Below are 25,938 nucleotides of genomic sequence, written 5' to 3' on the forward strand. Positions count from 1 at the left end.
CTTCATAACTTTAAAACTTCATAATTTACTCAAAATAATTTGGATTTACATGTTTCTTATGTCATTGGAAAGATATACTTTTTTCATCTAAAATTATATTTTTTATTTTTTAATTTTATTTTATACGAGGTAAAAATATATTGAACAGACTGTAACTTAGTTTTCAATGTTATGATTGCTTCATGTCATTTATTTCAATTGCTTTGTGGTTATTCTTTTTTTTTTTTTTTTTCTTATTTCATTCCACACCACCAATTACAAAAAACTCTCAATTGAGGCCATCTTATAACTTGGGTTGAAGAGTAAAAATTTACACTGATACATGTCATTATCAAGATTTGATTTCAAGATCTCATATCGACATGGAAAATAACAAGGTTTATTAGATACTCTTATTTTATACCAAAAGAAAGAGATGTATCTTTTGATCAATAAAGAAAAACTTCTTGAAGCTAGATCATTTTGATCTTCTAGAAATAAAATTAACAATGATTATTGATTCGATCTTTGTCAAAAAAATTCAATGAAGTATGTCCTATGATCCTCTTATTTATGATATCAAGAATCTTTCTTTTGAATCTTATGATGTTTCAAAGTTCAAGTTAGGGAACAATCTTTTCTATTTCAAAAGACACCTAAATGTTTCAAAAAGAAAAGAATATTGTGACGATATAATATGACTATATAATGAAACTATAATTAAAATTGAATTTTTAATTAATATCTAATTATCTTGATTCAATAATGATTCAAGGTATCTAAACATGGATTTTATAAAAGCCTCTTAGTTTATATTCTTATCTTAATAGATAGTAGGTTGAAGGTTGGTTAATACTTTTACTTTCTAGGCTATAGAGACTTTTTTACTACCTTAGAAAGATCATAACTTAATAAAATTAGATTAGAAGAAATAAATAATTAATATGGTTGATACTAAGATTAAGTTGAGGGTAGGGTTGGGCTAAAAAATCTTTAAGATAGGTTAAATTGATACTTAAGGATCGACCATTTGTGAATTAGGATTGAAATCAAACCTTTGGCTACTAAAATGATTCCTTAGGAAAAAATAGGATTTCATTTGAAGATCAAAGATTAGGATTTGTGAGTTAGGTTGGAGCTTGTTTTAAAAGTATAAGGTTGGTTTTGGTAGGATTTATTTGGGTTTTGCAATTATTATTCAAAATTAGGATTTGTATTGGCAACTTCAGATTTATGCAATGCAATTAAGGCTAGCACTCTCAGCTAGTTCATAAAATTGGAATCACATTTATAGTTCAAATTTTGAAAGTGTTTGTTTCATTAGGTGTGCTAAGTGTATGTAAAATTTTGTGATAATCGAACAATGGAATTAAGAGATATTTGGATTTTGATACAAGAACATATCGAAAGTTGGCAGTTTGGGGTTGGGTAGGGTCTCTATAATATTTGAAGTTTTACTAATTAAATTAAGGTAAAATTTGGCATGGTATTAGAAGATTTAAAGATCAAGCTATTTATTAATTTTGAATTAAAATTAATGGTTGGAAAAAGAGAAATCATTGCTGAAATATTTGCATCAACTTTCAAGTTAGCAGCTAAGTAACATCAATGTGGTTTTTGGGCATTTTTCACAATCTATGACTTGGATTGGAATAAATTCTTACTAAGTGCAGAAAAGACTTATAGTGGCATTTGTGTGCAAAATTTTGCTCTAACTAAACAGTTGGATCCTGAGCTACAATTTGCTAAAGCTTGCTAATTATGATTAAGATTTACAAAAAAAAATTGAAATTATCTAATTATTGAAGTAATAAGGCAATTGGAATTTATGTATAGTTGAGATTACTAAGAAGAATATTTTTGAGCACTTTATATTGAATTTAAGTACTTTTGAATTAAAATTAAAATTAAAATTGCATTCTTCTTATAAGGATAAAATATATTAGGATTTTTTTGGATATTTCTAAAATACAATCCCACCTTCTATAGCCAGATGCTCTGTGCATTCCAAAATAAAAAGATACGTAATACAACAATGTTTGCATGTTCTTCAAGCATATAATGACTTTTCAGCAGCATGATATTTTGATATAACAAGACTTTAGAGCTTATATCTAGAGATTTTTGGTGGCTACAAATATAAAAGGTTATAAAAGACTTTGTTCAATCATGTGAGATTTATTTAAGATCAAAAAATTCTTATCATAAATCCTATGGACTTCTCCAACCATTGTCTATACCCGAACAATCATAGTCTTTCATTTCTATGGATTTTATTATAGATCTTCTAAATTTAAGTTCATATGATTTTACATTTGTAATCATAGATCTCTTCACCAAAATGGCACATTTTATACCATGTACAAAATCTATTTCAAGTGAAAAAATAGCTAAGCTTTTTTTTGACAATATCTATTTCTATTATGGATTGCTAAAGGATATTGTACTGGATAAGGAGACTCAATTTGTATCAAGATTTTAGAGAATTATATTCAAGATTTTAAAGGTGGATATAAAGCTCTCTTTGACTGTTCATCTTCAATCTAATGGGCAAACAAAGCAGGTGAATTAAGTTCTGGAGCAGTATTTATAGTGTACTATTAACTATCATTAAGATGATTGGACAACTCTTTTACCATTGGTAGAGTTTGCATATAATAATTTGGTATATTCTTCTATTTAACAAATATCTTTCTTTGCCAATTATAATTATCATCCATGACTTGATACTTTTGACTTTTTAAAAGTTGATAATCTTGTGTTGGAAGATTTAGCAAATTATTTGTTAGAGCTACAATTAAAGACATAATTAAAGGAAGCTCAAGAACAACAAAAGACTAACGTACATACCTATTACAAAGAGCAATCATAATTCAATGTAAGTGATAAAATATATTTACTTTGTCATAATATTAAGACTACTCATCTTTGTGATAAGTTGGACTATTGTAAGATAAAATCTTTTTCTATTTGTGAATAAATCAATTATATTGTTTATTGATTACATCTACTTGAGTCTATAAAGATCTACCTTGTATTTCACGTGTCCCTTTTTAAGCTGTATAAGACAATGAATACCTCAAAAAGAAGATAAATACAACTTCTTCATATAGAAGTAGATAATAATCAAGAATTTGAGGTAGAAGAAGTCTTAGAATCAAGGCGATACTGCAATAGGTTAGAATATTTTGTTCATTAGCGTGGATATGATACTAGGAAATTCACATAGGAGCCATCAAAGAATCTTGTAAATGTAATAAAGAATATTTAGGTCTTTCATCAACAACATTTTTGAAAACTAAAATAAAGAATTGTAAAGATCCATGAAAGATGATGACTGCTCATCATTCCTAGAAGAGAGGGTAATGTCAAGGACATATACATTTATTCCAATAATTATTTATATGATTAGGTAGAAGTAAGTAAATATAGATTAATTTCATAAAGTCCTCTAGAGAAGCTTCTTAGAAGCTTTATAGACATGATTTTGACTTTAAATATATTTGTAGAATAGTAACTTGGCCAACAAGTTAATCATGTATTAGTAGGTTGTAGAATAAATTAACTTTGTGTAGTAGCTTGTGAAATAAGCTAATTATGTGGCGCATACATAGATAACTTACCTTACAAATTAAGACACATGGATAAAAAAATCAACACATGTTAGAGATCTTATAGAATATCGCCATGTAGCTCCTACTTAGAAAGAATATATGGAGGCAAGAATGAAGCCTTTTTCATTCTTGTCAACGCTGTCGTGTTGTAAAAATATATATGGTATAAAAAATATAAAATAATGTGTTGAAATAAAAGAATCAAGATTAGAAGAAGAAAGAAAGAAGAAAGAAAAGAATTGTGGTTATAACCACAATATCTTGGATTTTTACTGCATCTTGTTACAAGCTCAGGGATGATAGGTAGGCCGAACTGCTAATTTCCTGCTTAAACTCCCATTAGCAGTACCAAGTCATGAAGCCATGGCTTTCTATAGTGAAGTCAAGTGGGTTTGGACCCGCGTCAGCTTCAAAATAGCTAACAACTTATACCACATAAGCTTCTCTGACTTGGTAGTGTAAGTTGTAGTTCCCTTTCTTTTATCCTTAATCTAGTCTAAACTGCTTTATTCTACTTATTAGATTTTCTTCTATGAAGTTTAGATCTAATTTACTTATGTTTTTCTTCTACATTAGGTCTGAACCTAATGGTTGTGGGCTGAAATTAGAAGAGAAGTATAGTAGAAAGTAGATAGTAAAAATGTAGAATGAAAATCTATTTTTAAAATTGGATTTTTCCAAGTTAGTCAAAGGGATAAGGATGAAGAGGTGGAAAGATATGGGATAAGGTTCCTTTTGACCAAAAAGGAAGGAAGACTTGGAGGAAATCACGAAAAATGGACAAAACTCAAGATATAAAGAAGAGGAAGAAGAGCAGAGGAGGGAAGAAGGAGGATTTCAGTAGAACATTTTTGTGTGTAGAATGAGTTAGGAGAGGATTTTGAATGCGAGTATTTGTGGGTTTGTAGTAGACAAAGTGAAAAACAATTAGAGACAAATCTCATGTGATTTGATTAAGTATCAAGGGAGATATGGGTCGTCGAAGTTGCGGGTGTCTAAGACTAGGGCAGTGAGGATTAGTGAATTTCGGGGCCTTGGTTCTTAGTGACCACTTGGACTTTTAAGGCGAAATTTGTTGGGTTTTGTTTCTAATAAAGTTAAGAATACTGTATCCAAATCTCAAGTCCATACAACCTGTGAGCTAGGAGATACGAAGAAATGAGAGAGAAGGGGTGCAGAATTTATAGCTGCAGGGGGGGGGGGAACTTTGAAAGCTTGGTTCTCTTAGAGTACTTAACCTTTTTCAAAATTTCTTTTTGGGTTTGATTTCTTATCTTGTCTACTCTAACATATCCAAAACTGACTTTCATATATACTCTAGTTTAGGAGTTAAGGGGAATAATAAATTCGGAATTTTGAAGGCAGTGGGAGGAAAGAATATGTAGTGGATTTTTAGGGTCTTTAGGGTCTGATTTTAGGATTTGGATATGTTAAACGACGTCAAACTCTTCCTTGGTCATTTAGTTGCAAAAATGACCTGGTGTTTTCTATAGCAAGACCTCTGAACACGACAATGCCTTTTTAGTTCTTAGTCTTGTTTCAAGACTTTTTAGTCTTCTTGTTTTTGGCAATAGCTATTCTAGTTCAATTTTATATCATCTTTGAGTGATTTTCTAATTTCTTTCAATGATACAAGAGTGTATTGAGGATTTTCTTTCTTCGAGATTTATGTCCTTCATAATTGAATGCCTTTAGCTTTGAAGTAAGAACCAAGCTTACTATTCAAGAATTTAGTACTTTGATCAATGAAAAAAAAAAAAAAAAATCTTTCTTCTAATTCTTTTTTATGCCTCTATTTTTCAAGTCTAATGAGTAATATGTATTTGGTCATTAGATTAAGGACATGCAACGCTACAATAGGTAGAATATTCATCAATGTAAATAATTAACCATTTTTTGCCACCAAAGCTAGTTATATTGGAATAATCAAGGTCAAATACTATTACATTTAAAATACCATTAGTATGCTTGTACATATATAAGAAAGGGCTTTAATAATAATTTATAATTTACATATAGTTTTTTTTTTCTTTAATATTATTCATTTATTTTGCCTTATGTATTATATGCATTGAAGCATATACTAATACTTAATGTCATTAAATAAGTATATAATATTGGAGTAGAGAGAATTTGCCTCAAGAAAGAGCTGGGCTTCTAGCTGCCACTAAATGCTCAATCAAGTCTAAGATATAAAAGTACCAAGTTTATATATATAATATTTTCTCTTTTAGGGCAATTATATCAATACATAAGCCCAAGTACCAAGAAAACATCCAAATGTATGATAAAGTATCTTAAAACCTTATATATCCTTATGAGAAATATTTTTCAAATTTCAACAACTCATATCTCACGATCGGACCATCCAAAAAACCTTAAATTTTACATGAAGTACTAATATACTTTCGAAAACCACCACAAAAAAATTCAATTGCAAATTTGATACAGATCTTGAGATATCACCAAAACCCTAAAAGTAGCTTTAAACCTTAGCTTATATACACCAATGTGCTATTTTCTTCATATCTCACAAAATAAGTACTCAAATACCATAAAACTTTAATCTGTAGCTTCTAAACCTAATAAGTCACACTTATGGAAATTTTGAGTCAAAAATTTGTCCAGAAACTCAAGATATGACTCCAACTATTATTATCAACAAAATGACTCACTTATTGCTTTTGAATTACATGTGCTGTCTTAAATGCCGTATAACTCCTTCATCCAGACTTGGAATTCATTAAACAATATATGTAAAGTATAGCGAAAAAAGTGTTTTCTCCAATTCCAGTTGCCGATCTTTCTTTTCTCTCTGTATGCATATATTATGCTTCAAAGAGTGACAATAGGTACAAATTTGACACCTTAATTTTGAACACCTATATCTCTTTCATAAAAACTCGAAATCACACAAACTCTTCACTCAAATTATACCCAAAATCCTGAACTTACTGACCTTAGTCTTCAAAGCTCAAATTACTTTGAAAAAAAAACCCTAATCCCTAATAAGGCCTCAAACAGCCTCCTTGAAGCCATTGGGCATGCCCTTCAATCAATAGGAATGAAGATCCTCATTCCTTGCCTTCATCCAACCATGCCTTGCTTTCATCCCTCCCAATATGCCTCCTACTAGTTAAAATTTTCTTCTTTAGGCTTTAATCTCGTGTCAAGGCTTCATACTAAACATTTAGGTACTATAATTTTTTTTGAAATGCTATAATTAAAAAAAATAAAATTCAAAATAAAGTTTCTGAAATCTACTCTCTTTAAATTAATTTATTAACCATCCTAACATACATCAAGACTTATGAACATATTATATGTTTTAACTAATTTTTACATACTATAAGCAATTACAGTATGACAACGATTCAAAATAGATAAACTAAAAATTATCACAACTTCTTTAATTTCACAAGGTATAAGGTTAGTTTTATCAGTTAGCATACCTTGTACAAGAAAGTCACTTAAAGGCAAAATCTAATTGAATCCATTGACATAAAAATTAAATTTACAACCTTTCTTGCATAAAGTTATAATTGATAATAGAGTATAGCATGTTCCAAAATCCAATGGACATCCTTAACAACCACAAGAATGCATTTTCTTACAGGATCTAAAATTATAAGATGCATCTCACTTGAGCCTTTTGATTAACAATGTCATGCACTATTTGCCTATTTTACCATCAGCTTTAATATATTGATTCCTAGGATTAAAAAAAAAAAAAAAAAAAAAACTCTAAAAAAACTCTAAAAAAACTCTAAAAAAATCTGTAAAAAAAATTCTAAAAAAAATCTCTATAGATTCTCTATCCACGTATCAAAGATTATGTAATTTTTTTATTAAAAATATCTTAGTAATAACTCCTAATGACTTGTGGATTTTAGCCAATACATCTCACATATCTTTTGTAATATTGCATTTGTGTATATGAATTAATTGCAAAAGCTTAACATTTAGTACAATTAATGCTTGTGCTTTTGCTTCTTTTGATTCTCATTTTAATTTTTTGTCAATATCCCTAGGATATTCTAATGTTCCATCTACGTGCATGTAGAGCTTGTGGATGCACATCAAGTGCTTCATAACAAATGCCCATGTGTCATAGTTTTCTTCATCTAATTGATTAATGTGATGATCTATTGAAGAAGATGCCATTGCCAAATACAATCAATGCAATAGCAACAAATAACTTTAAAAAAACAATTAAAAAAATGTTCTATAAAAGGTAATATTTGGAAAGTAGTAATAGTATCAAGCTATATTTGAGCATAAGAAGCTTATTTTCATTGCCATCAACAAATAGAATTTAATTAAATAAATAAAAAAACAATATCAATGGCATTAAACTCCAACAGAAATGAAACTCTAGCAGCTCCAGCATTCCAATAGTGCTCCTTGGCTCCAGCACTGTGGCAGCACTCTTGCACTCCAGCAACACTCTAGCAATGCTCCAACAGCAACAAGGTTCCGGTAGCAAGTGGATCATCTAAAAGAAATATTCATCTAATTTTTTCATCCAAATTTTTGCCAAACGAATTTCATCTGCAGCCAAGGTTCTGAAACCATGTTACCAAAACCGAATGAATGTCACTTTGTTGCAAACTAGAATGTGGCAGAAACCAGAGAGACAGTAACTCTGAGATCTTTGTTATGTGCTGGGTAAGTCATAGCTTTTAGTACATAAAATATGAGATATTCAATATATATATATATATATATATATACATACAAACATAAATACAAACACAGGTTTAGGAAATAATATGTTGACTCTTACAAGTCTTGGCGCATGCACAGATTAAGGTGGTAGTATGCACGTCGAAGTATAACAATAATCCCTAAACGTCTGCCATGATCAACGAGTACTCATTTTCCTGTTGTAAGACCGAAGTTAGTGGTAAGCAGCAAAACTTTCGTACCCATTTTTATTGATTGCCACTGCCTAAACTCGGGCTTGGCCATAAATGCGATAGAGACATCAGCACAGCACTTTTAAGCTCATACAATCAGATTGAATCCCTATTCTCTATTTCACTTGGAATTGACTTTCCTGAAGGTGAGGGTTGACTTGCTGATGGATTTGACTCATTGTTGTACAGGATGGCTGAGTTTTTATAAGGCCCTCCTTCTACTCACTGATCAACTCAAGCTCTCGGCTTCTCGAACCACGGAGGCGCTCAGCGGCGGTGTTTTACGTGCCGTCCTCCACTTTGTAGCAATCTAGCAATGGAATCTACCGTCATCTGTACTAGTGCTCAACGTATAGGTTGTGAACCATGCTGTCTGTCAAGTTGTGAGTGTGTGTAACTGAAGTTGCGTAGAACCAGTCATCGATCTGCAGGTACTTGGACGGATTAATGCGTCAGTTCGCACATCGCCGTTGATCGTTAAAAGCGATTGAATCTCTCTACTCGTCTCTGTACAGCGTCTAGAATTAACGGACGGTGACGATCGAGGTAAGGACTCAGTTCCATTCAGGGTTTGAGTTGAAAATCGAGAAGGTCTGCTTTGCCGGTGCTCAGTTTCACTGGCTTGGAAGTGGCAGTTATACATACAGAGTTTTTTGGACTGTCCACGCAGCGCAGGTGGATTTGAAGAAACACACCGGTTTGGGTGGTGAATCGAAACTTAGTCGAGAGGAACTGGGATGTCAATAGTCTCTCTTTGTCGCTGACGAGTCCGAGAGCACCCTCCTAAGTTGGAGAAATCATGAATTACGGTACCATCTCTGGTTCTGCAGAGGCAGTCGTGAACGACGTGCGAGATAGTTGTAATACATCCGGGTGGTCCTTCCAGAGCTACCATGTCGATGATGATCGCCGAAGCTACGGGCATTCAGCACACTTGCTCACACGTGACCAAGCTCTTCGGTATGATGGCATAAAGTCGTCCACACATGAACTGAGTGCGGTATCGATCGTGATTACACCAGCGACTACGTCGTCAACGACATCGGCGGGTTGCCGTTCTCCACGTCCTCTCGCCACATTAACGTTGCCAGGACGATACCCGAAAGTTGATGCTTGGAGACCTCGATGCTTGCATGTTGCTGGACTCTAACTCACTTATTTCCATGTATCAATCGCATGATTCGCGCTCGGCCATTACTCGGGAATCGAAGTGCGTACATTTCATCAATCCACCTGAAGCGTCGAAGAGCGCGCATCCGCCCCTCGATAATGACCGTGGCGGAGGGGCGTTGCTCCGCCTAGGTACTGACAAAAATGGGGTTGATGACATTTTCCTCTCCAGCCTCGTCAAGAATGGTTGGGGGATAGATTTCTCATCTTGCCGCGAGACAGAAGCAACACCAACGTGCTCGAACGTTTTGGCAGGGAAAGCCGAGAAGCTGTCAGTAACTATTTCTAATCCTGTCTCAACGTCGAATCCTACCCAAAGAAGCGATAGAGTGAACCATGTCACCGCAGACGTTTCAGAGGCTAGCCAAGATATAAGCAGTAAGTCTTCAAGTCGCAGGGGTGGAGCGAGGCAATCGCATCAGCATTTCAGAGGTGGGCGGCAGCGCCCGTGGGGCAAATTTGCAGCTGAAATTCGTGATTCCACCAGACATGGGTCGCGGTTGTGGCTAGGAACGTTCGACACAGCTGAAGAAGCAGCACTGGCTTGCGACGACGCCGCTATCCAACTCCGTGGATCGCGTGCACTTCTCAACTTCCCAGTGCGGGCTGCCAGTGGGCTTAATGTCCGGCTTCTCACCACAAGTAGACCAAAGGCATCAAAGCCACCACCTCAATCTGCGTCAAGCGTCGAAACGCAACTTAAATTCAAAAGCAACAACTCAGGACGGCTCTGTGGAAAGAAGCGGCCACTCGATACCACTGAAATGAAGGCCGAAGAAGACTTCGGTTCTGCTGGCAATCAAGCTTGCGCTTCACTCCCAACGAAGTTAACGGATTCTTCGTACCGTATTTTCTCTCCCCCACAGTCAAGACCTCACCAAACTCGCATTTGTCAAGACATGCCCCTATCTACTTGTTCAGCTGGCCTACCTCCTAATTCTCAATAATCCAGGTCCTTGCTATTCGATCTCGTAATCAGAGTAGGGATGGTTAAGAATATTTTATGTACTGTCTACACCATTCCAGGAAATCACCACCCTTTCTTGCACAAATAGTCTTCAGCGTTGAGAAGCGTCAGGTCCGTTGTACAAATTGGTTGGATTGTCATGCCGCGAATTGTGCATGCAGGGGAGGGCTGCCTATTCTTTCCTCTTGGGTTTTGGGTTGTTGACTGTCCATCAGCTTGTAGGAAAAGGCCTTCGAAAAAATAATACATGTTCATGTTTCCGAACAGTTATATGAGGCCTTGAAGTCCGTCTTGAGAGTTGGAATCCTAAACCACTTCTGTACTTCGTGGGAGTCTCTAATTATGAAGGGTATTTGGTTTAATGCCTTGGGGCAGCTGTAAGCGATGTGACTGAGCCATCGTGTGCCCAGAACGACGCCTTTATGTCACATGACCTGGATTCTGCACTTGTTCATTATTTCAGTTAACTTGAATGCAAAACATTATTTTCTGTTACAAAGTCATCAGCCTCTGAAGATCTTTAATCCAGCTATTGATCGTTGTCCTTGAATTGTGCAGTTCTGTGGATATGTCTTCAAGAATGAACTGCTCAACTCCCTCAACGCTTTTGTTCAGTCGTTTTACAGTCGATCATAGCGATTTAACATGCCGAATATCAAGCATATAGTACATCTGGTTGATAAAATCTAGCACATCGGAAGAAACTATTCCATTTACAACCTTCCAAGTAGAGGCATTTCAAACTATTTCAGTTGTTTCACTTAAGGTCAGGATTCTGCAAGGACTTTTCATGGTCAGAGTTGCTATACCTTCAGCAAGATGTTACGTGTCCTACACATTCATGGAGTAGATTAGAAAATTTCTCAGTGTTGCATCGAATTTCATGAATAATGCAGATCTTGTTATGACAGAAGTTTTATCCGATCAGCAGATACAAGCGATTGTAGAAGCATGTTTTCAGGCTTGCAGCGAATGTCGGTGGTAGGTTTCCGTGTTTGACAATCCGTAGAACATTTCGTAAACATTTTTACACCGTGTCACATGCTCCTTTTCCCATTCCTTTGTTTTTTAATAAATGAGTTTCAAAACAAGCTCCATTAATCCAAATCTAGCAACAATGCACCGAACTCTGTAGTTCGCATTTCATTTTCACTGCTGTATGCATTCATGTATGCAAGACAGTTTCATGTTCTTGCATGATTCCGCAAATCTGAAAATTAAATACATTGTGTTCATTAACTTGATTACTAATAAACACGAGGCAAGGTTTGTGCATCCATAAAGATTTCCAGGTCAGTCATCATCGCCATGCTTGAACACCCATAAAAACTCTTTTCAGTGAGTAAATATGAGTTTAGAAACTTGTGACAGGAGAGTGTCCTTGCAAACCCTGAACTACCAGATCGACCATGACGAACCATCTCTGATTATGGCAGGACAATTGCTTCTGCAGAAGCTCATCACCCAAATGACCATAACGTCTGACCGAAACCATCTTTTTTGCAGCTAGCTGCATCTGCGAAAACATTGATGGTTTACAAGAGAATGTTGAGTACATCTTAATAAATACGCTCGATATTTTCGCCGAATTTATTCACACTGGACCATGCGGCAAAGAGCCTGGAAAAGTTTTGCATTGAGGTGTTTGTCATAGCACTCATCGCAATCCAGTTCGGATCCGGAATGTTGCTTTCAACTGCACTAATAAGATATTACAACATCACCGCTCTCAGTGTGCCAGGTTTCTTTGAAGAGGGACAGTGTAGACTAATAACACTGCCTTTTTGAGCAAAGGCACGCGCATTACTAACGACCCAGCTATGACGAAGCTACCAACATGCCACTCTGTGTAGGCGAGCATCGAATGATGAGGACACCAACAGTTCATTCTGTGTAAACAAGTCTAGATCGACACCTTTAGAGTCAACACTTCACTCGTAGATTTTAACATAGGTTCTTACCAAGAATTTCAGGCATCAGTGGACTCCACGTGCGCCATCCTCTCGATCCTCGTTTTGGCTGCAACCACAAATTTTAACTGCCACTTCTAAATCTTGATTCAGGACTTTTCAAAATTGCATCAATGCTCTGGAGAGTTTTGAAAATACTTGGATTCGTAATGAGAAACTAATGTTGAAGTGATCACGAACAGATATCGCAGAATTTGATCACATACCTTGTGAACTTCGGAACTAAGTGCAATCTAGGCATGGTACAGATGTTTTGATTCTGGTGCTTTCACGCTTGTTTTGCGATCTCGGAGAATGAACCTCGACAACATCTTCCTCAGAGCTCGGCGCATTTTGACCTGTAAAACAGTCCAATTCAAAGTAAGCATTGCATTACTACAACGTGGTTTACAACAATTCACTTCTACAACAGAGCGCTGAACCTTAACCATGTCAAATTCAGAATCCGACAATGCACACTGAATTGCGAAATCGGTAAGCAGGAACACATACGTATATTCCAACTCGCACGCGAGCTTTCATTCGACGCCGTCGACACATTTTTCTGGTCCTTCGGACTGAAGCCTCCCTCTCTAAGTCCTCGAAAAGAAGTTCATGAACTGGTGACAACCTCTCCGGTGGGGCAGAGCAAGACGGATATGGGTTCCTCAAATTCTCTCGTCGAAGTACTGTGGTGATTGAAACAGGGAGACAACTTGCTTCGACGTGGCTATAATCAGCCCTGGAGATCGAGTGGAGACTCAAATCATTGCCCAGACGAGCAGAGAAGCCGGTATGTGCACCATGCTCATAGAGCTTTTCTCTGCTGGGCGAAAGTACCTCAGGGCTACAATTCTTCCTTTGGCTGGAATGTGTTTTCGACTTCACCCATCGCTTTCCGTTCCTGCAGAACTTCCCAAACGCACTTATGCTACGTGGTTTATCTGCCTCCTGCCGGATGTCCGCGCTCAAGTACTTCCGCATAGAATCGAATTCTTGGTTGTAGGATAAGCTGTTGCAACGAGTATTCACATGGAGAGGAGAAGTGGGACTGGATTTGGGGCTCATAATCTCTTCACAGATCACATTTGGAGATATAGGTTTAAAAGAATCAAATGATAAGTAGGAAAGTGTCCTCGAATGAGATAAAGATGGGACTAACGGTCCAGAAACCAGAAAGGCTTCGTACTCTGATATTAGAGATGGATTAGACGATGGCAGACTGAGTCCATCATCCGGACCATATAAAATGCTAGTTGGAGATTTAGGCTTAACATTGCCAGAATGATGGTCGACACATTCCTTTGGATTCCACGCTGCGCGAGAAGGTGACGGAATGTGAGGGACGCTTTGACATGGGACCGGTGAAGTTGCAGAACCTGAATCAACTCCCTGAGACTTCCCACAATCTTTTTCCCACTGGAACGGGATAGGTCCCAATGCCTTGGTGGGAGTACTGGTTACAGGTGAATCACATATTTCCGGAAACCTTGAAGTGACAGCTTCGGGAAAGTGCGAGGTCCCAGTTCGAGCTTGCAGTTCACTTGCTTGGACGGCATACTCATTGAGCATAGCCTCATCTCTGGAAGATAACCTCTCTACACCAGGAAATACCATTGAATGAGAACCTGCATTCGTACTAATCTCCTTCGTAGATCGTCTCGACAATGATCTTTCCACACCTGCAGCGATGGTTTGCGGTGCACTGATTTTGTCCTTCACATTGCACAATTTTATTACAGAAGCAGCCGTCGCCGACATTTCATTAGAAATTCCGGCTTCGACAACTTCCGGATCGCTTGACAAGATCTCCGTCTCAATAGGTAGTTGCACGCAAGATTCCCCGACATTGCTCCCATTCTTTCGCAGTCTGTCCTCATGATATGTGGCCCTCCAGAGTGAGCGCTCCTCTTTGTCGTTGGATTGGATCTTTAGATTCAAACCCACCATCCTTGGAGCAGATGAAGACTTGTCGGATTGACTCTCGCAACAGTCTTCACGGCGAAAAGGAGTAAGCTCTGAGTTGAGACTTGAGAGGGTCTCCATTTCGATGTTTCTATCAAATCCCTTACTGTGGCGTGATTTCGGCGAACTGAGCATGATCGTCTCATTGTCCTTCATGGATGAAGAGCTCATAATCTTGAAATCCCGCCATGGTGACCGCCCGCCCGCTTTCTTGCGCTCTACTGAAGAGCGGGGAGGGTCGACAAGCGTTGCAACTGCTTTGGGATGATTTGGCGAGATCCGTCCCCATGCATGAGATAGGCTCTCGATTTTCTTCACTGCATTCGAGACCGATCCTCGCCACGGTGACTGTGATTCCGCAGGTGGCTTCTGCCAAGCCAAGTTGGCCGACATCTTTTCCGACTGCTCCTCCCAAAGCGCAAGAACTTCACTGTCATCTGACCGGAAACTACAATCCACAAACCCGAAATTGGCCGTCACAAGATCACTTCTCTTCTGCAAGGTCGACCACTTGGCATACTTGAGCTCCCCAGGCTCAACACCAGGGCGACATGTGCCATGTCTAAGGCAAGCTGGATTCCAGACGCGCGCCTCATCAAACTTCAAGTCCATGGTATTCGAAACATAACAAGCATCTGCTGATACCACTTCTGTGTACGCATCACACAAATTCAAACTATAAGAATCCCGCGAATCTTTACTGCCGCCGCAACCAGATGTCTCTAAACACATGTCCAAGGATGGAGTTGTTGGAGATGGCGCCTGAGCGAGGCGATCTTCCATTGTGGGTATCAACTGTGTTGTTGAACTACGCCACTTACTCACGCATATCCACAACGCCCTGCACAAGCCGCTGAACTAAACACCACAAGCACCGAGAGAAAGAAACGAGGAATCGGAGACATGCATCAATCAAATGCGACTCCACATCTGCTTCCAGGGGGCATCGAGCCAGAACCTAAGATACTAAAGCGTATCGAATGCAGCTCAGTATACCCGAAGACCAATGATCACGTATCAAACGCAAAACGGGAATCACCTAAACCCCTTCTCAGTCACATTCACGTAAGCCCATGCTAGTACTGCCGTCAACGCTATCATCACAACATGAAACCTCTAATTCCTCGTTCCAACTTCTCATTACTAAATTGACCACCAAAAACACAACCCACACTAACCGATGGCTTAGTGAAACACATCATCCAGAGAGGAAGAGGTAGACAAAGCTCGAAAGAATCTCGGTGGCTGGGCAAAAAATAAAGTTTTAAAGTGCTGGGAAAGACAGGTGACGGTCTTCACTTCACTGTACTCTCTCTTCTTTTCTATCCTAGATTTCATAATTTCTCGGCCTCCTTTATGAAGAAGCCAGTCACCAAGCTCACAAGTAACTGTTCAAAGCCAACACTGCTCAACACATGCCCTACTCCTACAGAGCCATGAAAGACTTGTGTGCTCCGGCAACTTTCCCATCGTCCCTTGAATGCCTTCACTGTAACGCAAGCATTGAGCTTAACCGTCTTGGCAGGAAGGTTTTTCTTTTTGGCTGTATCTAGCATTGAAGTCGGAAGGCTGTAGTGGCATGCTCCTGAGCAGCTTCTTGTAAAGCATAAAACGGCTTTCCAAGCTCCTTATTCACACTCAGAAGTTGGATCATATCATATAAAATGTTATGACGACCCGGAATAAAGGTGCCAAATTGGCATAATCATCCCCATCACGCACATTTTTTTTGGTTCTGTAGTCATAATCCCATGCATTAAATGGCACCATACTCTTAATTAAAAGGATGCCATTTCGGGATAGTTCCGCCTCCACCGCGCAGGGTACTTTTTTTTCTTTTTTTCAGGGTTTTCTTTTCGACTTACGTTTTCGTTTTAGATTCTGTGTTTCAATTTATTTATTTTTGTATTGTATTACAAGGAAGGAGAACTACTTACTGGCTAAAAGAATATCATCAGGCAGCAGAAATCATTACTGTAGATGGACTAAGATATAACAATATCATTGCAGATACTGCGGAAATATAAAACGTTATTATCTGAATTTCATCTGTAGTTCTCTAAATTCTGATTTTTGCTAAACATTTCCAAAAAATTGCAAAATTTAACATGCTGGTTGGAACATATTTGGAAAAATCACGAATAGAAACATTTCAAAAATTATCCTACCAAATATCAGGTAGAACTTAGTCAATCAAGGAATTGACTGAAGTTAATAGTCACTCTTTATCGGTTAGGATTCAGTTTTTGTCAGTTAGAATTCAGCCAATCAGAGAATATTGACAACAGACACAAGTGTTACATATATCTACATATATAATAGGCATTTTATGATTTATTTATCCGTCCATTTGGAACTTGACAAAAAAAGAAGAAAATCAACATACTGCACCACCACCCTCAGCATGAGCAGGGAGCTGTGTATTGCTGAGTGTAACAACCCTAATGGATTTGTGTGCATTGATGGGTATGGTTTCATCCATTTTACTGTGGTGTTTTCAACTGCTTGGAAGGGTTGAATGATAGTATAACCCTAAAAAGAGAGCGAGAGGGTGATGAGAGGAGGGGAAAGGGAAAAGCAGGAGAACCACTCATTTTGGGTCTGTGCTTTGTATGAACGCATTGAATTTTGCATTGAATTTTGCATTGAGATGGGTTAACCACAACTTGTTTGGATTCCCGTCCCCACCCAACCAATTGAGATAAATAAAGCCCCATTTCCCAATCTCATGGACCTAGATAATCACTCTTTCCACTTGAGGCTAGCAATTGGAATAAATTTTTTGTGATGTGTGAATCTGCATGCACATTGTACTCCAACAATTAAGACATAAATATGCTTTTGCATGGTTTAGTAACGGAGAAGTACCCAACTTAGAAGAAAAATTTGAAGAAGGTAGTGTATTCACAATAAGCTCGTAAACTGTTGCTTAGACAAGTTTTGTGTGGTGGTGTTAATTAGGTCAGTCCAAGCACTTTCCATTCAATGGTGTTGGTCAAGATAGAAAATTTGATTCCTTTAACGAATCTATAAATAGCCCCAACAATCACAATAATGGGTGTTTGATTGGTGTTGTCTGCATATGTAAAAACATGTGAAGCAGAGTGATTGAGAATGGTTCGGAAGGTGCGCTTTTTTTTAATTAAATAGATAAAACTGAACAACGACGTTAATTTGACTTTTGCGAATAGTAATGAAAAGTGTTCACGAGAGATCGCAGAAGAATCGACTCCAAAAAAATGAAGTTCTAAGTGATGGGAAGGACGAGCCGCTTTTACTATTCCAAAACCATCGACTAAATTCCAAGTTGCAAATGCGTGAAGCTCGAGAATAGCAAAGTCAATGTCCACCCCCATTGACTCCTCCTCCGACACTAAAACAAGGGGCTCCAAACGGAGCAACTTACTCAAAAGAGGATATATCACCACTGCCCATTTATCCTTTAGGACAAAGAGAGGAGCCGAAAGGGAGATCCCTCCAGCTGTGTAGCTAGCTGGATTTCACTCCCCACCTCGTTTCGCATTCAAGACTCTTTTCTGCATGAAATATTATTTTTTTAATTTTTTTTAATTTTTCGTGTGTTTTTTGTTTCCCTCCACGAGAATTGTCCGAAATATACGATCGTGTCCTGTGTACGGACTGGGAGTTGCAAGAAGGATTGATAGAGAGATCACGCACTGAACGAAGGGGTTTTACTTGAGTCTGGGTCCGTTTTTCTGCAGTGCCGTGCTGCGTGCGGCACTGTTCCATCCCTCCATCCCACCATTGGCAAGAAGACCAGAGGAGGCATCGTGAACGTGTGTGCGACGGAACGGATTCTCTGACTAGCGGCGTCGGTCTTTCCAATGCTCTGCAGTGTAGGTTAACAACTTTCCATCCTGCTCTGCCTTTCCTTCGTTTCCCGAAAGAAATCAGCGCCTGGGTGCTATGACTGCCGCTGCTGCTGCTCGTCCTCGTCCTCGTCCTCCACCACTTCGCTTCTCTCACGTGAGGGGAGGCGTCCGTGTCGGCCACCTCTTATGCGCACCAAGCAGAGTGAGGAGCCTGCACCATGTCCATTTCGCCCCATCAGGTTGCAAACTTCGAGAATTTCCCGCAGAAAATGCCAGCATGATGGCTGCTAACTCCTCCTCTGTTGTTAGTGTGCACCTCTTCTATCTAATTCAAGGGCTTGAGAATGTTGGATGTTCTAATTTAAGGGTTTGAGAATGTTGGATGTTGAGTTTGCAGTAATGAAATCCTTGAACTGCAAATCTATAGAGTACCCAAAAAAGAATTTGTTCATTTGCCTCAATTTCTGAATACTATTATCAAAATAATCAACTGCTATCGTTGAAAATGTTTTTACCACTTCACTATTCCAAAACCCAAATTACTGGATGAGGTCCATTAATTTCTAAATTAATGTATAATCCAATTTTCAGAAAACACACGTTCAATTAAAAAGAAGCTCCAATGGGGAACACAACCCTTCCCGTATCAAAAGTGAGCCATATTGATTGATACCAGATGACAATTGCACAATTTAAAACATGCTGTACACTTTTCGTACAATATAAACATGATTAATATGTTGAAGTCCAAAGTTAGTTGATTAGTAAACAAAACAATAGTGCAACAACTTTACAACTCGGTTATTACAATGTCACCACCAATGTTACAAAAATGAATAAAATAATAAGTGGTCACCACACAAACACACATATCAGTATTTCTCTTCGACTTAATGTCAACATTAACCCAGCGAAACAATCTGTTCATTGTGCAGAAAGGCACGACTCAAAGCTCAACAAACATCATCAACGTGGAAGCTTAAACACCATCCCCTCCCTCCCTCTCCAACGTTCTGCACGGCAGCGCTCATGTCAACGGATGCGACGCGGTGATGAGTGCCGATAAGTGAGCACCGGAGACCACCCATGTAGTAGTACTGGGGTTAGCACGCACCACGAAATGGAGTCCACCACAGGGAAGCGGAATTCTTCACAATGGGGACGAAAAAAGCCAAATGCCATGCACATGAATTCCACCACCGTCACGTCTCGTCTCGTCTCGTCTCGTCTGCAGGATGCTTGTGTCATGAACAATGCATTTCCACCTCCCCGATCGTCACAACCAGCCCTTCATCTGCCCTCCCTTCGTGCCATCCATTGGATTGTGCGAAGCTGACCTGCCTGAATTCCAAAACCCACCACAACCACGTCCATGTTGACTTGCGTGCTCGGGGCTGTCACAGATTCTCAAATCCTTTCACCGCCTGTAGCTGCGTTTCACTGAAGCCCCTGCACTCCTCGGTTCGTGGCAATCCAACACTCTCATCGTCGTGCGAAACTAGACCTCGTCTGTTTGTTTTTTTGAATATTTTTTTGTTTATTGTTTTTTTGTCAGTGTACAGGCGCGGCTCCCCTTAGATGCCTGCTTGGTCCCCCCTGGGAGCATCCGCCACGAGTTTTCTTCTCCGGTCTTGGGCGACCAGGAGTCAGTGGATGGGCTGCTCGCCTAGAAGCAATGGCAACAGTCAGAGCTGGACTTACATCCTCCCCCGCGAACTGTCATGGTTGCAGAATACTGACCACTAGCTCCACACCACGCGGGCAACGAACCCTTCTGACTTGGTTGGGTGCCCCACCTCCAACACGAAATGATGATCTGCTGTGGATGCTCGAATGACGAGAGCAGAAATGCAGAAATGTGTGGGTTTTGCATCGCCAAGTTCTGCTTGGATTTTGGTTTGCTTGAGTCTGCTTTGGTACAGAATGCTCACTGTGACGACCCAACTTCGTTCATTCCTTATCCACTTTAGTTCCTAACTTTCGTCCCCCGCCCCCCCGCTCTACTTTGGTTCTATTTTTCACTTTTCAGGTGTTTATCCGAAAGTCTGATCGAGCCAAGGCATCTTCTTCATCGTCTTCTGGGGAGTTCCCCTAAGTTTCCATGGGTTACAATTCGAGGACAAGAATTTTCCATGATTCAAAGGATTAACATGTCTGTTGAGGAGCCCCACGGTTTGACACAATCATCATTCAACCCCAGGGCACAACGTCAGCGGGACATGTGACGAGGAAAGCCTCGCAAATCCCACAGCACAGCAGCAGCAGCAGCAGATCCTCTTGCACAACACATGGCTTCATGCAGGCTCTCAGTTTCATTGATATGATTTACACATTGCTTAGAATGGGTGGATGAATCATCCCACTGCTCCTACTGCGTTACACCTTGTGCTGAGTCCATAAATATCAAAAAATCCTTTCGGAGGTTTTGACTACTGACAGACACGTCTTAGGAAGTGCCACTTTCCACAAGGATCTTCAATGCTCCAGAATTTAAGAGGTCCGAGAATGGCATAAACTCGGCCTGCAGCTGCACGCGTTGTCGAGTTCAGATGTGGTAGGAGAGGAATTGCTGAGCAACTCCTTTGTTGCTTTCGACTCCTCCATCCCCAACAACATCATGGGGGTGACGAATCCACCGCCTCTGTCAAGGGCTGCACAGGAGTTTCTTCACGAGGCTTCGAACGCCGTCAGCATCAACAGTCATTCCGACATCAATGAGGGGTACGCCAGTCCAGTGGTTCTTCCCCACCCAACTGCTAAGCATAGGCAAACACACATCCCGGAGTGAGGTTCCTCAGATGTTAACTTCAAACTCCAACGTTTGATTTGCACACATCACTGGAAGGACGAATTGCGCTGGAGGGATAAATGCGCTTTTCATGACATCTTTAATTACATGAACAAGCTACGTTGGCAGCAAAGACAGGAGAGCCGAGTCAGAGTCACATAGGTTGTGCATATCGACGTACTTTTTCAGTCCCATATCAAGGAGAGTATAGCCCACGCAAAGCCCTTCAGTTTCAACTCGCACTGCTCCCTTTCTGTAAGTGAAAAGAGAGGGGTCGAGCAGTGCTGCCATACATGTAGGATCGTGTAAGAAGATTCCTGTAATATGAGTGAGAAATTAAGTTAGGTTCACATTTGTATCCAGCGTTTATCGGCAACTCGCTATTCACCTAAAAGCGAAGGATGGGAAGAGCATACAGTGAAGATTTGGGTAAAAATTTAAACACGAATTTCTCAGCATGGCACCATGAACATGCTTCCAAGTATGGAGCTTCAAGATGCAAAAAACTAAAACACAAATTTAGGAAGGAAAGTGTTCTTTCGTGCTTAAGCGGAACAAAAGGAAGGCATACCGTCAAAATGATCAGACTCTAAATGAAAGTCGTGATAAAAACGACAACAATCGTAGATATATTTTCCGTATTTTCCGCCTGAATCTCTTATTTCACTCAAGTCTTGATCTGCAGGTGGCCACAGAAAATGAAATAAAACAAAACAGAGCTGCTTTGCGAACTAGATTCTCTAAAATTTGCAAAGCTGTCTGCCTCAAAAGCAAATGAAACGAGTAAAGCAAGACACCTAGCTGGACCAGAGGAGAGAGACAGCGAGTTTACCATTAAAAATCACCTGAGTGGTCAGGCTTATGCCTATTACAAGAGTATCCATACCACTAGTAAACACAAGATCTGCAGCTTCCGGGTCACCAAATATCTGCCATCCAGCTACGTGTAAGCATCCAAGATGACCAACATAAAGAATATTTCCATTGGCAGAGAGTATTAAGTTTTAAATAATTGATCCGCATAAATGGTGAAGACCTCACAGAGACCAAAAATCACACCAATATGTGTAATGGAGCTTAAACACCATTCAACCTACGGTTCTGGAATAAGGCTTATGTCATTCGAACTTACATTGGCCTCTGCAGCGGGATTCACATTTCCACTTGCATTGAACGCACCCCCAAGGACAACCAATTGCCCAATGTTCTTGACAAAGTTTGGATCCTTTTGGATGGCCTGTAAAAGATACCCATGAGATCTTAGTGTTTGAAAAAGTGACGAGCTACAACCCGATCAACAAGCAGCTGTAACGAACTCTAAATCCCACGTTTTTAGAACACCAATAATCTCAAATGCAATGTCTTACATCTAAGAGCAAACGTGTAAAGCAAAAAAAAAGAAAAAAAAAAGAAAAAAAGAAAAGAAAAGACAAAAACTAACCAGTGCAATATTGGTGAGGGGACCTAGAGCAACTACAGTTACTTCGCCTGGAAACTCTGCTACTTTCTCCAGAAGAAAGTCTGCGGCACTCTTGGATGACTTTTGGCCTTTGGGATTGGCTTGGAATGTATTCCCAAGGCCATCCGAACCATGCACAAAATACGCAATTCGAGGTTTGACCCGCTGTTCAAGAATCAAAATGCGGTGAGTTCAATGTTAGTAGGAATAAATGCGTGTTTATCGAGTTAGCAATCATGTAGTCAAAGGTTGTATTTTGCACAGGAAAAACAACTCAAGAAAGTCGCCAATACGGTTGAAATCAAGATTTCTAAATACTATGACGTGACAAATCGACTTGTGTATATGTCACGTCATAATTTGAACATGACGGTACTCTGCATCTAGTGGGATTGAGATAGAGTAATATTGCCTTGAAAGCATCCTTTGATTTGTACTTGAGCAATACAGAACGGAAAACAAACCCTCGATAAGAACTGCTGATAGAAGCAAAGACAAGAACTCGAAACTTACATTTTCTTAATCATCTTAAACAGCAAGGCGGCTCTAAAATGTCCATGAAATACAAGTTCACAACAATATTGGAAATGGGAATGGAAATGGTAAAAGGAATCATGCGAAAACCTTCAACGGTTCAGAGGGTCCTTCCGCAACTGGTATCTCTGGATGACCTGTCATCTCACACTACGAACGCAAACTTGTTGTCAGCTTTAGAAAAGAAATTTGCGAGGTAGTTGGCATAGCCTACGGAAAGCCTGATTCCAGGTCTTCCTTAGATAAACTTGAGAATTCTAGATTTTCAAAGCTGAATGTGCAAGGGAAGTTATAAGCAAAAGCATTGATTTTAGAACCAAATGTACGAGGCAACACTCATTCTGGATACGAAAAAAACAAACGACTATACCATCATCGTAACGTCTCCCTAGGACCAAAGACAAAGCAGAAAAAGGTAAAGAGAGAGACAGAGAGAGGAAATCAAAAAAAAAAAAAAAAAAAAAAAAAAAAAAAATCACCAGATGGAGAGCATTCTTAGTGGCCAAATCGATATCTACATTCCCAAAAATGGTGGTAAGTCCTATCACTTCAATACCAGGAGCTTCAAAAGCCATAAAAATTGCCATCATGTCATCTGCACATCAGAACATTTCTATGTCATACACCAAAATACTTCTATGTCATACATCAAAATTCTGCAAGCATATTTTCTCAACCAAAAATTCCTGCAATGAAACAGCGAACACATTAATCACTGGCTAAATCTATGTCTGCAGCACGTCCTGTCCGTTACTATAACGCAACCACAACGTTGGACCCAACACCATCTGAAAACTCAGATGTCGATCTCTACAGCATAATGTAGCAGCAGGTGGTAAAGTTCCTAATATAATCAAAAGCAGCAGTACGTCTTGCACAACCATCAGAAATCTCTACTTGTCATCTTTCAGACTTCGTATCTACATTATATATCCTGAGAAGACTAAGTGCAGGATACATAACCTGAATTTTTTTTCAAGATCATAAACGTTTCATGCAGTCAGAAGCACATGAATTAATCCTACATTTCACTAACGGTCAACTTTTTTACAAAATAATTTCGCGCTGACGGTGCTAGCGCGATAGAGATCTTAGGGACTATTCACAAGGTCCACAATATGAGTATGTAGAGTCTGTGTAATGATTTTCACCCTTCACTAAAGGTTAAAAGTGCTAATTCTCCAACCCAACTCATTGATCAGATGGGTGAAGTGACACACCAAGTATGCTCACTTAAAAGACCAAAACGGTATAAGATAATCTACCATGGAAGAGAAATTGAAGCTAGATACGGAGATTGACAGAAACCAGTTGACGGGGACCCAAAATCCCGTCGAAAAACGCAGAAGGATAAAGCACTATCATCTCGCCTTGCCAAAATGACTACTCAAAACAATCCATGGGAGATACAAAATTGCAACTATTTTAGTAAAGCAATTCGTACCCCTGAATACCCCTCCCAAAGCTAGACGAAAGAACCAATGGCAAGCATATCATTCAGGAGATCCGAAAAACGGATAACATTCAGTTTTCGACAAAAACGAAATTACAGAGCCACACTCTCGTAACCCCTCCAGCGGCAGCATTGTGGGAGAGAATTACAGAAAACAGAGAAACCGCATGCTGCCAGCTTTAGCGAGAATACAATATTTACCCAATCGCTCTAACCGGCACATAGAAAAATGAACGCAAACCCAACAAATTATACGTCCCCTCAAGGCGGCAGTGCACCCGAAGATTTAGATAACAAAACGACGCACCTAGAGCGAGTATTAAGGAAAATCACTCTTGAAGGGCACATCCTTGAGACTATAATCGATCTTATCTGGATCGGCAGAAGCTGCTCAACAAACAAGACGCACACTCTTCACGAACTGAATCACACGACGCCGGGAAAGAAAAACCACAATGAACACCATGGACACCCGCACGAGGAACGACGACGACTCACCATTTGGGATTCAAAACCTCAACCAAGCAACAAAACCACGGCTGTATGCTCCGAACCAATAATTCTGTTATGTCCATATGATGGTGCAATCACGTACCAATCCCGGGATCCGTGTCGATAATGACTCTCTTCCGAGCTGGATTCTTGGATACCTCAACATACTCCGCCATCAAATCCGCACTCCTGTCCATCGTCTCCTCTCCCACCATCGCCTCCTCCCCCGCCCTCTTCAACTCACAACCTTCTGAAAGATCTCAACCCTTGGAAGAAATTAAAACCAACACAAGTGCCGCAAAATCTAAAGCTCCGCCACTCTCTTCGCCTCCCTTCACCACCGAGAATGTGTAATCCGCTGCCTCCGTTGCCTCCGCCGCTCTGCAGCAATTCCACCACCACGAGCGAGCATCAAAAGAAACAATCCATTCCTGCATCGCCCTTCTTCCATCAAAACGCCGGAAAACAGAGAAAAACGAAAGCTCCCTCCGAAGCATATCCGGCCATCCATCCGATGAACATAGAATATCCTCATCCAAGTTTCTGAAAGGGCTGGTTTATCAGCCCCCGGACCAGAAAAGGTTTCATTCGTTAACTGCCAGTTCGATTCCCTCGACGGAGTTTTCACATGACACGGGATGTCTTGTGGTTTGCGAAGATGAACGACGCTTTTGCTTGGAATCTGTGACGGAATATGTCGAACTGTCCACGTAGGCCACGGTCCTCGTGGTGTGGTTGAAGGGAGGATGTTATAATTTTATTTTATTTATTTCTCAGTGCTTCTAGTTTGAGCTCCAACACATTAATACTTTAAAT

At 39.5% G+C, this 25,938-nt stretch overlaps 3 protein-coding genes and 1 long non-coding RNA gene across 7 annotated transcripts; 1 reads left to right on the forward strand and 3 right to left on the reverse strand.

The window, feature by feature from the left end:
* Positions 1-8,665: 8,665 nt before the first annotated feature.
* On the forward strand, positions 8,666-11,148 carry LOC112279779 (uncharacterized). The gene has a single exon (XM_024514450.2). It carries the CDS (start codon positions 9,622-9,624, stop codon positions 10,627-10,629), a length of 1,008 nt encoding a protein of 335 aa, XP_024370218.1. The 5' UTR covers positions 8,666-9,621; the 3' UTR covers positions 10,630-11,148.
* A 1,054-nt stretch (positions 11,149-12,202) lies between these two features.
* On the reverse strand, positions 12,203-16,035 carry LOC112279329 (uncharacterized). The gene is made up of 3 exons (XM_024513675.3): positions 13,112-16,035; positions 12,826-12,957; positions 12,203-12,668 (listed from the first exon to the last, which is right to left on the reverse strand). The coding sequence occupies exons 1-2, from the start codon at positions 15,344-15,346 to the stop codon at positions 12,853-12,855; spliced, it is 2,340 nt and encodes a 779-aa protein (XP_024369443.1). The 5' UTR covers positions 15,347-16,035; the 3' UTR covers positions 12,203-12,668; positions 12,826-12,852.
* A 2,372-nt stretch (positions 16,036-18,407) lies between these two features.
* On the reverse strand, positions 18,408-19,780 carry LOC149989488 (uncharacterized). Its single transcript, XR_016502042.1, has 2 exons — positions 19,511-19,780; positions 18,408-18,607 (listed from the first exon to the last, which is right to left on the reverse strand). It is a non-coding gene; the product is annotated as an uncharacterized LOC149989488 (long non-coding RNA).
* Positions 19,781-20,673: 893 nt separating this feature from the next.
* Positions 20,674-25,607, reverse strand: LOC112280662 (putative uridine nucleosidase 1). 4 transcript variants are annotated; one of them, XM_024516407.3, is made up of 9 exons: positions 25,226-25,607; positions 23,657-23,772; positions 23,268-23,327; positions 22,626-22,808; positions 22,317-22,421; positions 22,017-22,113; positions 21,756-21,863; positions 21,366-21,501; positions 20,674-21,149 (listed from the first exon to the last, which is right to left on the reverse strand). In XM_024516407.3, exons 1-9 carry the CDS (start codon positions 25,335-25,337, stop codon positions 21,041-21,043), a joined length of 1,026 nt encoding a protein of 341 aa, XP_024372175.1. In that variant the 5' UTR covers positions 25,338-25,607; the 3' UTR covers positions 20,674-21,040. The 4 variants fall into 4 exon arrangements, with proteins under 4 accessions (XP_024372175.1, XP_024372174.1, XP_090104746.1 ...); XM_024516406.3 differs by having other exon boundaries at positions 20,674-21,152; positions 25,226-25,541; XM_090248620.1 differs by lacking the exon at positions 23,657-23,772 and having other exon boundaries at positions 25,226-25,537.
* Positions 25,608-25,938: the final 331 nt, after the last annotated feature.

This window comes from Physcomitrium patens, chromosome 3 (assembly GCF_059467195.1).
Source record: "Physcomitrium patens ecotype Gransden chromosome 3, ASM5946719v1, whole genome shotgun sequence".
In the NCBI taxonomy this organism is placed as follows: domain Eukaryota; kingdom Viridiplantae; phylum Streptophyta; class Bryopsida; order Funariales; family Funariaceae; genus Physcomitrium; species Physcomitrium patens.

What these genes read in the sequence shown, in the direction of transcription:
- LOC112279779 (XM_024514450.2), top strand. Translation starts at nt 9,622, where the DNA reads ATGCTTGGAGACCTCGATGCTTGCATGTTGCTGGACTCTAACTCACTT.
- LOC112279329 (XM_024513675.3), bottom strand. Translation starts at nt 15,346, where the DNA reads ATGGAAGATCGCCTCGCTCAGGCGCCATCTCCAACAACTCCATCCTTG. An exon ending in GCGTGCGAGTTGGAATATAC is followed by an intron (nt 12,958 to 13,111) that starts GTATGTGTTCCT and finishes ACTGTTTTACAG; the next exon opens with GTCAAAATGCGCCGAGCTCT.
- LOC112280662 (XM_024516406.3), bottom strand. Translation starts at nt 25,337, where the DNA reads ATGGTGGGAGAGGAGACGATGGACAGGAGTGCGGATTTGATGGCGGAG. An exon ending in CCCTCACCAATATTGCACTG is followed by an intron (nt 22,422 to 22,625) that starts GTTAGTTTTTGT and finishes TATCTTTTACAG; the next exon opens with GCCATCCAAAAGGATCCAAA. An exon ending in AGAGTCTGATCATTTTGACG is followed by an intron (nt 21,502 to 21,755) that starts GTATGCCTTCCT and finishes CTCATATTACAG; the next exon opens with GAATCTTCTTACACGATCCT.